This window comes from Notothenia coriiceps, unplaced genomic scaffold (assembly GCF_000735185.1).
Source record: "Notothenia coriiceps isolate Sejong01 unplaced genomic scaffold, NC01 NC01_scaffold00011599, whole genome shotgun sequence".
NCBI classification, from domain to species: Eukaryota; Metazoa; Chordata; class Actinopteri; order Perciformes; family Nototheniidae; genus Notothenia; species Notothenia coriiceps.
Window position 1 is genome coordinate 75229 of NW_011344300.1, and position 14762 is coordinate 89990.

The window sequence follows — 14762 nt, forward strand, 5'->3', positions numbered from 1 at the left end:
CAGGGTGAATCTTAAACTGAAGCTTGACTTTAAAGCAACCCAACAGAAGTTTCATGTAAGTTTAGTTCCTTCACTCGTAGCTCGGGCTGTGGGGGTGCTAGAGACGGGAGCATGTTGATACGACCTTCCTAGCCGGAAATATGGCCGCATTTTTCAATAAACTTCTGTTGGGTCGCTTAAAAACATATCGCAAATCGAATCGCAATATTTGTTAGAAAAATCGCAATTAGATTTTTTCCCAAAAGTGTGTGTGTGTGTGTGTGTGTGTGTGTGTGTGTGTGTGTGTGTGTGTGTGTGTGTGTGTGTGTGTGTGTGTGTGTGTGTGTGTGTGTGTGTGTGTGTGTGTGTGTGTGTGTGTGTGGAATGTTCCGTCTGGAATATTGGCCGGAGGCACCTGTGTTATTTTTGTGAGCCGCTGCTAAATGGTGGATAGACTATGTTTGTGTGTGTTTCCATTTAGTGCTCTTCTCCACTGTCTTGCCTGTTCATCTGCAGCCTGGCTCATCGTGTGTTTAGGTTTCCTGCCGCCTTGTAATGGTTGAGTCAGGGTATCTGCACAGTCACAGGATGGCCAGGAAAACTCAAGCGAAACACCAGGCAAAGAATCAAGCGTCTCAAACAGACCTCCATTATGGACGAGGCGTGTACTGTCCTCCCACATAACTTGGCTGTATTGATTATGTGTGTCCTGGGAGAAAGGCTAGCACAGAAAAGCGAAAGCAATATATCGGAGATGCAGCAGACTCTTGTTGCTGTGCTGCTGTAACTATTAGGAGCATTGACAGCTTGCTCCAAAGGGACAGACACACACACACTCACAAAGTCTGAGTGATTGGATTGAAACGGGGATTGCTGATCGTCTGTGAATTGGGGATTCAGATCACTTTGATGTTTGTGTCGTTTAGAGTGAGCCCCATATACTAGGATGGTAAAGTCAAATCCAAGACTTTGTACCCATTTGATCATGAGTTTAAAGCAGACTACAGAAACTGCAGGAGAGATTTTAGTTTGCTGGTTCATCATGGAGTGTTGCATTGATGAGATATTTTGTAGGCTGACTTACTCAGACGTTAGCATCTCAAGGGTTCGCTCGACAAAAAGTGTTCTCTTAAGTTTGTGTTAACCACAGAAGATATTTCAGGCATCGAACCAAAAACACCAAAAATAAAACGCTGGTTTTAAGACCGAGGGAACCTGAAATGGTAAAATGCTAACTCATTGCCAGGTTTGAGGACTCACTCCTGAACCACTCTCTTGTCCTTTCAGGCTAGAATTGAGCCGTCTCCCTGCTTGACTCGAGTATCACAAACACAGCTGTTTCTGTACAATTTGCCTCTATTAAACATCCCTTCTGTGAAATTGTTAAAGACACAAAGGGCAAAGCTGTCTGTGCTTGCTCTGCGCCTTTCAGCTCAGCCTTCATTTGTCCAAAGAGAGTAGAAGAGGCCAGAATGGTAACATGAGGACGTTGTGGCACCAGGCTCCGATAACCTTGAGTTCACTGCCTGGCCCGGTTTTGTCTTTTTTCCTTCTTTGGAGAATGAGTGGAGCCGATTTTGAGTGCAGATACAAACCAAACCTTTGTCTCGAGGGTAAGCGGTTCAAACCAGGATAACCCCGGCCTGTTAAAGGAAATGCAGTTCAAGCCGGGGAGAGAAGAAAACACATTCAATGTGTGTAAGCTACCTTATAGCGTGTGAACGAGTAGTGGCAAAGCGCATGAATTTATTCTATGAAACACTTTCTTGACAACACATCACCAATCTAACTGCTATTTGGATGACAGACTAACATCGCCCCTTTGCTGTCTATTTGTCTGACATTGTTTGTCATATCATACAGCTCAGGTTAGACAGACACGTCAAGAACAAGCTTCTCCTCCGTCTTCTTAGTTACCAGGTTGACAAACTCTGTCTGTGCCATCTAATATACGATTGGTTGCCTAAAATGGAGTTGCAGTGGGGATTCTTACATATTGTTTTCTACCTACACTTTTAAGAATACATGTTTTTACTGCATCATGTTTTATTCATATTATTTACAAATGCAAGAAACATGAAAATTCTGTTTAAGCGTTCTAAAAGCGTTGCGGCATGTATTTGTATGTAGGTGGCACGTACCATGCAGCATTGGGACTGTAATTTGTGTATGCTATTGTATAAACCAAAGAACTGCAATGTTTTGTTGGAAAAACTAAAACCATTCGCACATTTTTGGATACACTCATCGTTTCTGTGAATGTATGGATTTGCTGCCTTTCTTTGTCATAAATGATAGTTAATTCAATATCTTATCGTACAAGACTGTTGGTCGGACAATGTAAGCAATATGAAAGCGTCACTTTAAACAAATCAGTTAAACGAGAAGGTTAACCAATAATGAAACCAAACCTTAGTTTCCACTTTAATAAACCACATGTCTGAACTAACCGCCATCTCACATTGACTGTTGCCAACCTGTTTTTCATTGCTTTGATCATAATTACTCTGTCCTCAGCAGTTAGCCTGTTCAGTCAGATGATCGACTACTTTATTTATCTCTCTGTCTGACACACACACACACACACACACACACACACACACACACACACACACACACACACACACACACACAGTAATGATACCCATGGGTAATTGAATGGGGAACATCAGCCTCCATTGATTCAGCCTGAAAGCGTTTGGCCTGTATTGAGGGTGAGGGTCAGTCGGAGCAGCTGAAGTCGCCTCGTTTATCGGAGATGGACGGCAGTGTCTCTGATCTTTAAACACACTACTCAGTGTCTGCAGGAAAAGGCTCTCAGGGGACCAAGGTCACTTTACATTGATGAGGATTTCAATGCAAGTGTTTGTCCTCAACACTGTCTCTCTGCCTTTCTGTGGTCAGAGTGGTTTAGTTTACAAAGCTATAATGTCTCCTATTTTTCAGAGTTTCCGTAGTTTAGGACAGACAAAAAAAGAAATCATGAATTGCCTTTTATACAGTGTTTCAGATGTGATCTCTCCTGAAGTTTTTAAATGTATTAATCAACATTTTATTTTATGTAATGGTTGAATACTTTGATGAGACTTACAAGGAGATGTTTATTAAAAAAAAGTATAGCCATATATTTAATAAACCAAAATAAGTTTGAACAATAGGATATTTTGTCTCAACTTGATATTATTCAGTGGCTGGTGGTTCTATAAGCCACATTTAGAGGACCAGGAGTCCAGAGTTTTGTATCTCTTTGTAGTTAATTTAGCTGTTTTAGTTATTGGGGTTATTTCAGTTGATTTCTTTTGTCTGCATACAAAAGAATCCCCCGGTGAATCTAAGCCTGCCCTGAAAGCTTTCCATTTGATGATTTTAATCTAAACTTGAAAGGGGAGAATCTCTCACTTCAAGTCTTTCTCCCACGGGCAGTTTGACATGCTCACAGTAAATGATATTATAAACCCCCTCAGGCATTTGCTAAGGGCCTGTTAGGTAGGAAGCAATGGAGATATGTGAAACTGCACTGAGGTTTGAACACCTGGACCCACTGTTGGCCCAGTACTGGAACAGGTAATGCTTCACTGCTATGTTGATGAAGGGAGGGCGCTCAATAAAGATTCTGTTTGCCTCATCAAGGACTCCATAAAACCACAATACCAGATTAAATACTGCTTTGATTCCCAGCTTTTCCAATCGATAGACACTCTTGTGTGTAATCTTCTGTGAAGCTATTGGAGTCGTTCCTTCTTGCATTATCACTGCAGGGCACATGTGGGCGTCTTGATAACCATGAAGCCAGAAGTCTGCTCACACGGCTCACTGCCATGAAGCTTTACTTTTCCCCCAGCATCTAGGTCATGCTTTCACACGAATAGCTCCCAGAGTGAAACAGTTCATTGCACCCTTAAAAAGGGGCTTGCATTGGGGCTCTATGGCAACGCACACATGTGAACCGCAATAAAATAGGAATTACATATATGTTTGTCGTCAGTCCAGAATAATCAGAGTCCAAATCTAGTGGCATAATATACCTTTCTTACTGGTCTTGAACCAAGATGTACTTACCGTATGAACTAAAAAGTGGAAAACCACCAATTAATGATACATTTGGAGTCACAAATCTGTACAATTGCAATACCTTATACAGGATCAAATCACTTACGGTACTATTTCCTTTTTGAGGGGCTACTGTATGTCGGTGATATTATCTTCTGTCCACTGGACGGTAGCCAAATTGGTTCAATTTTGGTTCATTTGGCACATAATGAGTATTGTAGGCCTTTCCTCTGGTGCTCAGCTGAACAACATCCCAACAGGCTGCGCAGAATATGAAACCAATAACTGCCTTCATGTCCAGTCATGTCTCTGTGATTCCTGTGCCCTCAGCTGGGTCATTATGTGTTTCTCGGTGTGCCTGGTCTGTTTGTAGCCCTCTTCTGAAGCTCCTTAGAAGCTGGAAACGTATTAGTCCCAAGCATTCAGACTCTATTATGAAGGAAAGTGGGTAAACATGAAGACTGAGTGAAATGCAGATTGAGATTTATCTCAGTTCATGCAGTTGTTATTATTAGGGAGTTAGAAAACAGATAAATATGGAGTCTGCATTGACAGACACTGAGGAGTTGATCTGCTTCGATGCCAACTAACAAAGCAGTGACATTTTAAAAGCTAAGATGTGACAATTGTCTCAAGCTCCAGTATGTTAGTCCATGTTGAAATAAAGTGCTCACTGTGTGCACTGCCAGGATGGATTGATTGCAAAGCAAGAAGTCTAATAACCTGCAGACCGACAGTACCTAGAGTACTTCTTCAGTGATTATCCTAAACTTTGAGATTACTGCAGGCTGTCAGCTGGATGCTTTTATCCAAAGCTCTTTGCAGTTCCATTAAAGTATTTTTTATTGCTATTGATTCCAGTAAGGAGTAAAGCTATTTAGAAATAAACTAGAGTTTAGAATTAAAGAACATAAAATAAGACATCAGCAGAGTTGTCTATTAAACATTGACGTGGATGTCGCTGAATCCATAGCAAGTTGACAGCTTGTTTGTATATCTTCTATGTGTGGCTCTGGTCTTTTTTTGACACTAATAAATGTTTTAATGTTTCCATAAAGAAATGCGTTCCTCCAGAATCTCTGATCTGAGTTTTGGAGGAACCTTTAGGGATGTTGGCTTGATGGACTTTAACTCAGCTGATTTAAAACCCTCCCATTATACAAACGAACGTTTTTGCAACTAATGGCAACATTTAGTTTCTCTGTTTAATATCTACTTAATGAATACAATGATTGCACTCGTTCGATAACATATAAAGCAACATGCTGCTAAACTAAAAAATGATGACACGCTCGAAGCAACCACACATTGAGCGGTTTGCCCTTTTTCTTCTTCCCCGCCCGAGGTGCAGACTCGGATGTGTTGGAGTCGGGAGGTTGAAGTGGGGTGAGAGGGTTCGCAGATGATCACTTTAAAAAGACTGCCTGAGGGCCTGACACAGCTGTGTGTACGAGAGAAGGATGGTATTAGATTGGACCTTAGTTACTGTTGCCATGCTTGCCAAGATTTTCATTCTAGCCCTGCATGTAAGGAGCTGACATTTCTTGTGCTTCTTGCAGTAATTGATTTTACCACGTTTTTTTCCTGTTCAAAGTTGTGTTTTTCCACTCTTCCAAGTCTAGTGACTGAAGAGAGAGGAAGTCATGTCGGACAGATTGTGAAGCCCAATGAGGCGATTAGCTTAAGTGACTTGGATTGTATTCGCTTTATCTAGCTATAGCTAATTAATGTTAACTCTCTAAGTCGGTTGGGATCTTGGTCTCCTGTTGACTTTTTAACATTTACAGATTATTCAACAATGAAAACCCCCAGATAATGGCCTCAATATGCATTTCAAGCCAAAATACATAACAGTATGATAACCCAGAGTCGTGTGATGATGTTAAACTGAGTCAAGGATCAAAGTAGGTCCTCTGTAAAAATATCTATATCTTCAAGCTGATGGACTATGAAGAGGAAGTTAAACAAAATATTGAGTTGGACAGCATTGTCCCTGAAGGGTACTAGTTAACCTAAGTATAATAGAGCAGTCACAATATGGTATTTCCATGACAGAGAGAACTCTCTGTCAGTATACACATTAGGGTGGTCCTTAGTGCCATGCACGAGTGGCCCATGGTGGTGGTGGGGTTATGGTATGGGCAGGCGTATGTTATGGACGATGAACACAGGCCACTCGATTCACAACATTACCCTAACCCTAACACTAACCCTAACCCTAACCCTCACACCAGATACTGACTGGTTTTCGGACCCCCTCAGACCCCCCAATAAAGCAAAAATGCATGTTTCAGAGTGGCCTTTTATTGTGGCCAGCCTAAGGCACACCTGTGCAATAATCATGCTGTCTAATCAGCATCTTGATATGCCACACCTGTGAGGTGGGATGGATTATCTCGGCAAAGGAGAAGTGCTCACTATCACAGATTTTTTCAGATTTGTGAACAATATTTGAGCGAAATGGTTATTTTATTGATGTCGAAAATGTTTTAGATCTTTGAGTTCATCTCATGAAAAATGGGAGCAAAAACAAAAGTGTTGCGTTTATATTTTTGTTCAGTGTAGTTTGATCGCTAACAGTGGGCAACGAATGTAAGAAAATATTTGGTTTTGTTTGAACATTTTATTGGCTGGTATACTAGTATAAGAATTATTGGTGAATATACGAATGCACTATGAAGGTAATTAGTGAATACACAAAGCGTATACAGACACCATCCTTCACCATTTGAAATGTAACAAAGTAGAAGAAAAACAAGTCAGAAAAGAATGAAAAAATATGTATGGTAAAGAAAACCCCGCCCACCCAGACGAACGCACCGGCTACCTAGACAGTAGACACACAACAGAAAACCAAAGTAAATCACACCTGATGTATTCCCTGCAGGGCTGCTCAGGACAGGATGCTGATTGTTAAACAGCAGCAATTAAAAAAAAAAAAAAATCTTGCCATTACATGTGTCCCTGAGGATCACTTAGAGTCACTGATATTCATTAAGTAAGCTAAGAATATAGCAATTACCTCAACAATGTGGAAAAGGACATGTCATTTTTTCCGTGTGTTCGCTTGTTATTTATTTTTCTCTCCTCTGCCAGCAAGAGCTGTTCGATCGGCATGGCGCTGCCTCTGTGGAGTGACACAAAGATCCATCTGGACGGAGATGGGTGAGTTCTCTCTGTCAGTCTGAGCCCCGCTGCAGCATTTAACCCAGCAGTGATATTTCCCTTTTTTTTTTACCAAGCACTGCAGCCACACCTGCCTGTCGAGATGAAACGAGACACGCAGAGCTGCACTGTGCTCAGGGGAATGACCATCTGTTTTCTTTGCTCCTCAGGGGTTTTACTGTGAACACGGCAACTCGGACTCATGTCTTCAAACCCGTGTCAGTGCAGGCTATGTGGTGAGTAACAAGCAACCTCTGGAGCCACAGTGGCTGTCAGAAGAAATGTAGCTTCATGACACACCACAATAAATCTTCTGATAAACACATTTGCGACTGTGTGAGGCAACGCTGAGTCATCCTGCCACCTGCTGACTTGAAAATGCATCTGCAGAGAAGTGCAATATATATGCCGTTAATAACTGTGCAATATATACATGGCTGCTAAATCCTCAGAACTGTTACAGGATGTGTATTTTGTAAATTGTGTAACTTTTTTTATTGTAATTTTTGTATCTTTAGTACTTTTTTATGCATGTTTCTTAGTAACAATAAGCTGTTTTTGGCTCTTTTCTGCTGTACCAATGTAAATGTCCCCTCTGTGGGACTAATAAAGGTATTCTGACTCTGATTCTGAAGTGCATTGAGCCCCTAGCACAGATATACATTTAAAAAAAAAAAATTCCTCACAAAGTTTGACTCTGACTTTTATCAACTACAACCATGACCTTTATCTTTTCCAAATGCACTGTAGGTCCGCCCTGCAGGTGCTGCACAAGGCCTGCGAGGTGTCCCGCAGGTATAACTACTTCCCTGGCGGCATGGCTCTCACCTGGATGGGCTACTACGAGAGCTGCATTGCTTCAGAGCAGAGCTGCATCAACGAGTGGAACGCCATGAAGGACCTGGAGATCACGAGGCCGGACTCACCCACCATGTTTGTGGAAAAGTCAGTCAACACAAACTTCAATATGATTCTTTATGTGATCACTTAAAGTAATCACACTCCGACGGCTGTTTTAGATAGCTTTGCATTTCAGGAACGACTGAAATTGTGTGGAATTTTAACGAGACTTCATCTTTGGTAGGCCTTCGGAAAGAGAGAGGACAGGGTGCCTTATTAAAGCCAAACTCAGAAGCATCATGATGTGCAGAGACCTCGAGAACATCACCTGCAAAGAGGTAAATATACAGTAGTGCTAGTACACGCACACACGCACACACACACACGCACACACACGTACACACACACACACACACACACACACACCACACACACACACACACACACACGTACACACACACACACACACGTACACACACAGACACACGACACACACACACACACACACACACACACACACACACACGTACACACACGTACACACACAGACACACACACACATTCAAATAACACTGCTTTGCATTTATTTTCTGGTGTGCTTACATTTTTGCTCTCTTACAGGGCTGCCTTTTTTTTACTTTTGAAGATCTATTGATGTTTAACTTGATAGACATTATCAACCAAAAAAGATTTGGTTACAATAACGGAATGAAATCGACGCTATTTTTCAAACAGTCTGGTGCAGCGCTCTATTATTATTAAAAATCACACCAGCGCTCCTTCGGGGAAAGATGAGGTCGAACATCATCACCAAATATTTTCTCTTCTAGCTCAGCAAAAAAGACTAAAACACCAAATCTGATAATACCCTTTGCAGTTGCTTTTGACTTCAAATTATTTTCTATTTCAATGTAAATCTCTTTATTTACATTTCTGGGAAACACTGATAAAGCTTTTTCTTCAACTGTGCACAAATACAGGGTTTAAACAGAATGAATAGACATTCAACAACACAATGGTAAACCCGACACAAGAATAAACAAACACTGTGTAATTGTCTTGTCAGATCCGTACAGAGTTGGAGCAACACATGAACTGTAACCTGAAGGAGTACAAAGAGTTCATCGACAATGAGATGCTGCTGATCCTGGGTCAGATGGACAAACCCACACTCATCTTTGACCATGTCTACCTGGTAAAAAAAAACATACTGTCTCTTACATTCACCAACATATCTGTTACATATGTAGTTTCCTGTGAGTAACTGAGAGGAAAAGGGAAGAATGCTTCCATGTGAACTGACCCGTCTTTGCAGAAATGAAAACACACTCAAACCAAACAATATGTTTCTTCATTTGATTTTAGGGATCTGAATGGAACGCATCTAATTTGGAGGAGCTCCAAGAGTCCGGGTAATTTGTTTTATGTTATGAAGGGGCTAAGATAACGTGCTAAAAACATATTGTCGTTATGATCCGAGCAAGAAAGAATGTTGTTGATGAGCTAGCATTATCTTTCCTCCCCAGGGTCGGCTACATCCTCAACATCACCAGAGAAATAGACAACTTCTTTCCAGGCACTTTCAGTTATCACAACATCCGCGTCTACGATGAGGACGCCACGGACCTGCTGGCTCACTGGAACGAGACGTACAACTTCATTGTGAAAGCAAAGTGAGTCCTGAGAGGGAAAGAAAACATGTTGCTCATGCATCTTGTGTTTCTCTCAACTATCCTCATTTGTCGAGTTATTAAAATCTCAGTTTACGATTTGAGAAAGTTTCCGATTACTTTTCAACCTGTTGTTGCAAATTATTATGATCATGTATCTGACTGAATGAGTGGCTCATTGTGAAGGTAAACAAAATGAAAACTTTAACTTAGGAGTTTTTTCTTGAGTTTTCAGCCACTAGTACCACTAGTTTAACTAAACAAGCTAAATCGACTGAGAAATCATAAGATGTGGTTCAATTTATTAGAAATAGATATTTTGTGGACCTAAAGGTGAATATTTATTTAGGCAAACTAAATCCTCCCCCATAGAAAGAACCACTCGAAGTGTCTCGTTCACTGCAAGATGGGCGTCAGTCGGTCTGCCTCCACTGTCATCGCCTACGCCATGAAGGAGTTCGGCTGGTCGCTAGAGAAGGCCTACAACTTCGTCAAGCAAAAGAGGAGCATCACACGACCGAACGCAGGCTTCATGAGGCAGCTGGCCGAGTACGAGGGCATCCTGGATGCTAGGTACTGTGTGTGTGTGTGTGTGTGTGTGTGTGTGTGTGTGTGTGTGTGTGTGTGTGTGTGTGTGTGTGTGTGTGTGTGTGTGTGTGTGTGTGTGTGTGTGTGTGGGTGTGTGTGTTCTCTCAGTGGACCTGTTTATTTTTGTACTTATGCTCTCCTTGTGTATTTCCAGTAAACAGCGTCACAACAAGCTGTGGCATCCAAACGCTGACTGTGAGATGTCCGAGGGGCAGCAGGGCTTGTCTCAGTGTTGTGGGGGGGAGGGGGGCCACCTGACCCCAGAGCCGGGGATGTCTCCGTGCTGCCAGGAGGCGCTGTCTGATAAGGGAGCTGCGTGTTCGTCTCCGCGCAGGGCTGTTGCCCTGGAGGTCGACCCCGCCTACAACAACTACTATTTCCGCCGGCTCTCGGACTCAGCGCTGGATAGCGAGCCGTCCACGCCTGTGCGCGGCCCCCCCCTTATCGGCATGGAGAAAGTCTTTATAGAAATTGACGATGTGGAGAGGGACGCTCTGCTCGATGATGAGGCCTTTGACAGCCGTGAAGGCCTGCCGCTCCCTCCTGTAGGGCCCACAGCCGATGGGACCGCTGCACAGACCAGCTCTCGGGGCCCCGAGGCCCTGGAGGAGCTGCGGCTGAGGCTGGAGTTCAGCACAGTGGAGGAGGAGGATGAGGAGGAGGTGCAAAAGGAGGAGGCAGAGATGGAGGTGCTCATGCAGCCAGATGATGGAGGGGGTGGAGAGGGAGGAGGAGGAGGAGGAGGAGGAGGAGGAGAGGAAACACAAGATGTGGACACAGAGGGGAACGGGATGGATCTGGCAACCCTAAATGAAAACTCCAACAATAACAACCATGTGAGCTCTCCACGTCCCCTAAATGTAAGTTTGTGGTAACGAATACAGCTTCATGTTAGAATGAAAATGCTGTTACCAATTACATAAATCAAGTTTTTTTTTAAAAGACCAATTACCTCCAACATTTTTTTTCTTTCTTTTCTTCATTTAGGGAAAAGCTTCCTCCCTCCATACTCTCTCCTGCAGTGATCCCAAGTCCGAGCTGGAAGAAGACTCTCCGCCCTTAGTTTCTAAGCTTTGCCTTAACCCCAGTCCTCCTGAAGTACCAAGTGCTTCATTCCCACTTTCCCATACCTCTTCTGAAGGCCATCTGAAGCCTTCCCTGAAGCCTTCAGTTGGACTGCTGCGCCCTTGTGGCCCTCGGTGTGACTGTGCCAACTGTGCTGCCCCCCCGCCTGCAGCTCTCCCCCACAGAGATGAGCAGCACTTAGCGGAGCCAAAAGGCAATAGTGATATAGTAAAAGTAAAGAATGAGAGTCAGAAAGGTATATATGCCGCTGCATCGGAGGCTGTCCCTGAGCTGATGACACTGGATTTGGAGGAAGAGAAGCTTGCTGCGGGCCACCAACAGGAGACCCTGCTGCAGCTGCAGAGGTCCGGGCTGGTCCGCCGCCGCGCTGAGAGACTCGAGAGACTTTCAGGTCTGTCCAACGAGAGCTCGCTTTCCCTGAAGCACACATGCCACGTGTCAGGAAGCAGCCCTTTTCACACTGAGGGGGAAGAGGAGTTCTCTGGCTTTCCTAAATCTTCTACGCCATGCCATGTGCGGTTAGAGCCACTGGTGGTGCCGCTGAGCAACGAAGCCTTGTTGGGAGTGGTGGGGTCCGGGCTGCTCACACCCACCTCCTCGCCTCACGGCTCCACCCTGACTCGCAGCTCCAGCAGCGACAGCCTGCGCAGCGTGAGGGGGAAGCCCGGGCTGGTGCGGCAGCGGGCGCAGGAGATCGAGACCCGCATGCGTCTGTCCGGCCTCACCGTGCCCTCCAGGCTGAAGCGCTCCAACTCGCTGGCCAAGTTGGGCAGCATCAACTTCTCATCGGAGGACTTGTGTTCCGCCTGCTCCTCCGATGCAGGGACACTGCTGCTCCTCTCGCTGTCCCCAGAGCCAGACCCCGGCCTGCAGTGGGACCCCCCCTCCACCCCCGCTCTGCCCCGGCCCCGCAAGGACCTGCACACTCCAGAGAGATCACTACCAGTGGAGCCCCGAAGCTGACACATCATGCAGAGGTTATCAACTCCACTCATCCCCTCCTCTGTAAGGGCTGGAGAGTCAAAAGAAATGAATGAAAGCTAAAAAAAAAACATGCCAACTGTTGTCGTGAGGAGTGTACGCTCTCTTTGCCACGTTGTTTCTCAAACTGCTGTTCACAGTGATGAAAGTCATATTGCTGTATCTAAGTGTGTAAAGCCATCAGCTCACCTCTAACTTAGTTTGATTCATGGACAAACAAGTGCCTTACCTACAGTATGAGACCAGAGGCACAGAGCTGTGTTGGACTGCAGGGTGAGGCGCTACGAGACGCTCTATAACCTTTAACTTCACAGCTGTGAGCACCTGATATGTACCAAATTGTGGTATCCATTGGCACTTAGATTATTTTTGAACCTGTCTGGTACAAAGTGGTAGCCTACATTGCTGAACTTCCCTCGATGGAGCTTGACAAAAGCAACGTGTTTCATAAATGTTTACCGCACAGTTTATGTTTTAGTCGTAGAGGGTTGTAAAATGTAATGGTTACCTCATGTTGCGTTCATGAAGCTCTTTCTCAGATGAACACCGGGCTAGAGTTTATTTCAGTTATTTTGCTGATGTCGATTCAAAGTGAGGATATCAGTTTTGAGGTGTATTTTAATGTGTGACTGTGTGAGTCTGCGTGAATGAATGGGATCGAAGCGAGAAGGTTGTGACTTTGTTTAGCCAGAGGCATGCTCACTGTTTTCGAAAAACGGAACAGAAACATTTCTGAGTTTGTTGTTCCTTTGCACTGCTTTTTCTATCGAGTGAATACCGGTACACAAGCAAGCTTTTCTTCCAAAATAACATGAGAGTAATGTTATTGACCTCATCATTCCCTACAGTTCTTAAGAGAGCACAGTCTGGAGTCACGATGCATGGCTTCAAATCAAGAAACAAATCTCTGATGTCACAGGAAATATGGATCGATGGCAGTTAAATCATAAAATGTATGTGAAGCTAAAGTTATCTTTTGACAAGATATGATTACAAACATTAGCATCCAAACCTTCTTTACCTTAAATCTGCTCATCCTTGAGGGTTGCCAACATTTTAAACTCATTTGTGCTTTTTTTTTTAAATGTGAAAGACCAAAGTTCTTTAACCGACTCCACAAATTGAAAACACCATTTAAGCTGTTAAAAATAGGTGAACCATAATGTCAATCAACCATGTGCGTATTTAAGTGCTGTCACATCTTTTTTGCACCTTTTGGAAAAAGGAAAGAGGCTCAGTGAAGTCGCGAGGCTCATAGCTGTTAAGCTTTTACGCTCAAATCGTCAGTGAGTTTGAAAGCTTCGATCACAATAGGTTACTTCACAGTTTTGTAACCTTTTTCTTTTTATATTTAAGTATGCAGTAACTTTTGTACTGTACATTGCTGTAGTTCGAATGCATATTGCACTTTTTATGTTTGTCAAAATAATGTACTGTATGTGTTAATTATGGAAAATAAACATTTCTTTACATAATAATAATTCCTTACATTTATTATAGCACTTTTCCAGATGCTCAAAGCGCTTTACAAATACATATTACAGACATATCATACATGTAACGGTCATGTACTGTGGACAATACCCACAGGAGCAAAGTGTCTTGCCCAAGGACACAACGGCTTTACAGACGCAGCGGCGGCGGGTTTCGATCTGGATTTCCCAACGCCACCCTTGATCTGATGACCAACGCACAGCCCACTGCGCCACTCTGTCCCAATATACCGTTTTTTTTTCTTGTACCCTATCATGTCTATTTAAGTCCCATTTCTTGTTTTTATACTGTCTTGTTGTTTTTATATTGTCTTGTTGTTGTGCTTTGGCACCTTGAGTTCATATTGTAATTTTGTTGTACTCCAATGACAAATTAAAGATCTTATCCTATCTTTAACAAAACTATTGGTATTGGATATACACAAACAGAAAATGGGATAGTTAAAGACCCTTAATGTTATGAATGCTGTGTTTTGCGGCCTTCCTGAAGAGGGAAACTAACATAAGCATATCTGAGCAGTAAGTCAACATTGATGGTGTGTGTCCTGAAATTACATCATCGTGCCCCCATGTATGTTTTGGCAGGTTTTCTACCAGCGAGGTTATATAACGTTTTGCTTCCCGTCACTGTTTTCATGACATCAGTGAATTAATTGAGCTACACACTCTTATTCCTCCTGCTTTATATGACTGCGTGTTTGCACCATGAATGCTGCCCTGTGTACAGTAGAGGATGTGTTGGCGTTGCATTGAGGCAGTTTTTCATGTTTGGTGTGTGAGTTGAAACCGCTTTTCATTTTTTTTGCATGAAACCGAGACCTGAAATGTGAAATGAAAAATCATGTGCTAAGTTTTGACTTACTGTAAACTTGTAAAACATTTAAATGACAGCAGGGCTAAATTAGAGGCC

At 43.2% G+C, this 14762-nt stretch overlaps 2 protein-coding genes across 2 annotated transcripts in view; both read left to right on the forward strand.

Moving 5' to 3' along the window:
• The window catches only part of LOC104946829 (mannosyl-oligosaccharide 1,2-alpha-mannosidase IB-like), a 46723-nt gene extending 45452 nt beyond the window's left edge, over positions 1-1271 (forward strand). Inside the window, exon 5 of the mRNA XM_010772715.1 lies at positions 1267-1271. Within this exon, the coding sequence (XP_010771017.1) occupies positions 1267-1271 (5 nt within the window). The remainder of the gene's footprint in view (positions 1-1266) is intronic.
• A 5676-nt stretch (positions 1272-6947) lies between these two features.
• ssh1a (slingshot protein phosphatase 1a) lies at positions 6948-13817 on the forward strand. The gene is made up of 10 exons (XM_010772701.1): positions 6948-7194; positions 7365-7430; positions 7945-8139; positions 8279-8372; positions 9101-9229; positions 9400-9446; positions 9561-9707; positions 10077-10277; positions 10447-11152; positions 11280-13817. The coding sequence occupies exons 1-10, from the start codon at positions 7073-7075 to the stop codon at positions 12339-12341; spliced, it is 2769 nt and encodes a 922-aa protein (XP_010771003.1). The 5' UTR covers positions 6948-7072; the 3' UTR covers positions 12342-13817.
• Positions 13818-14762: the final 945 nt, after the last annotated feature.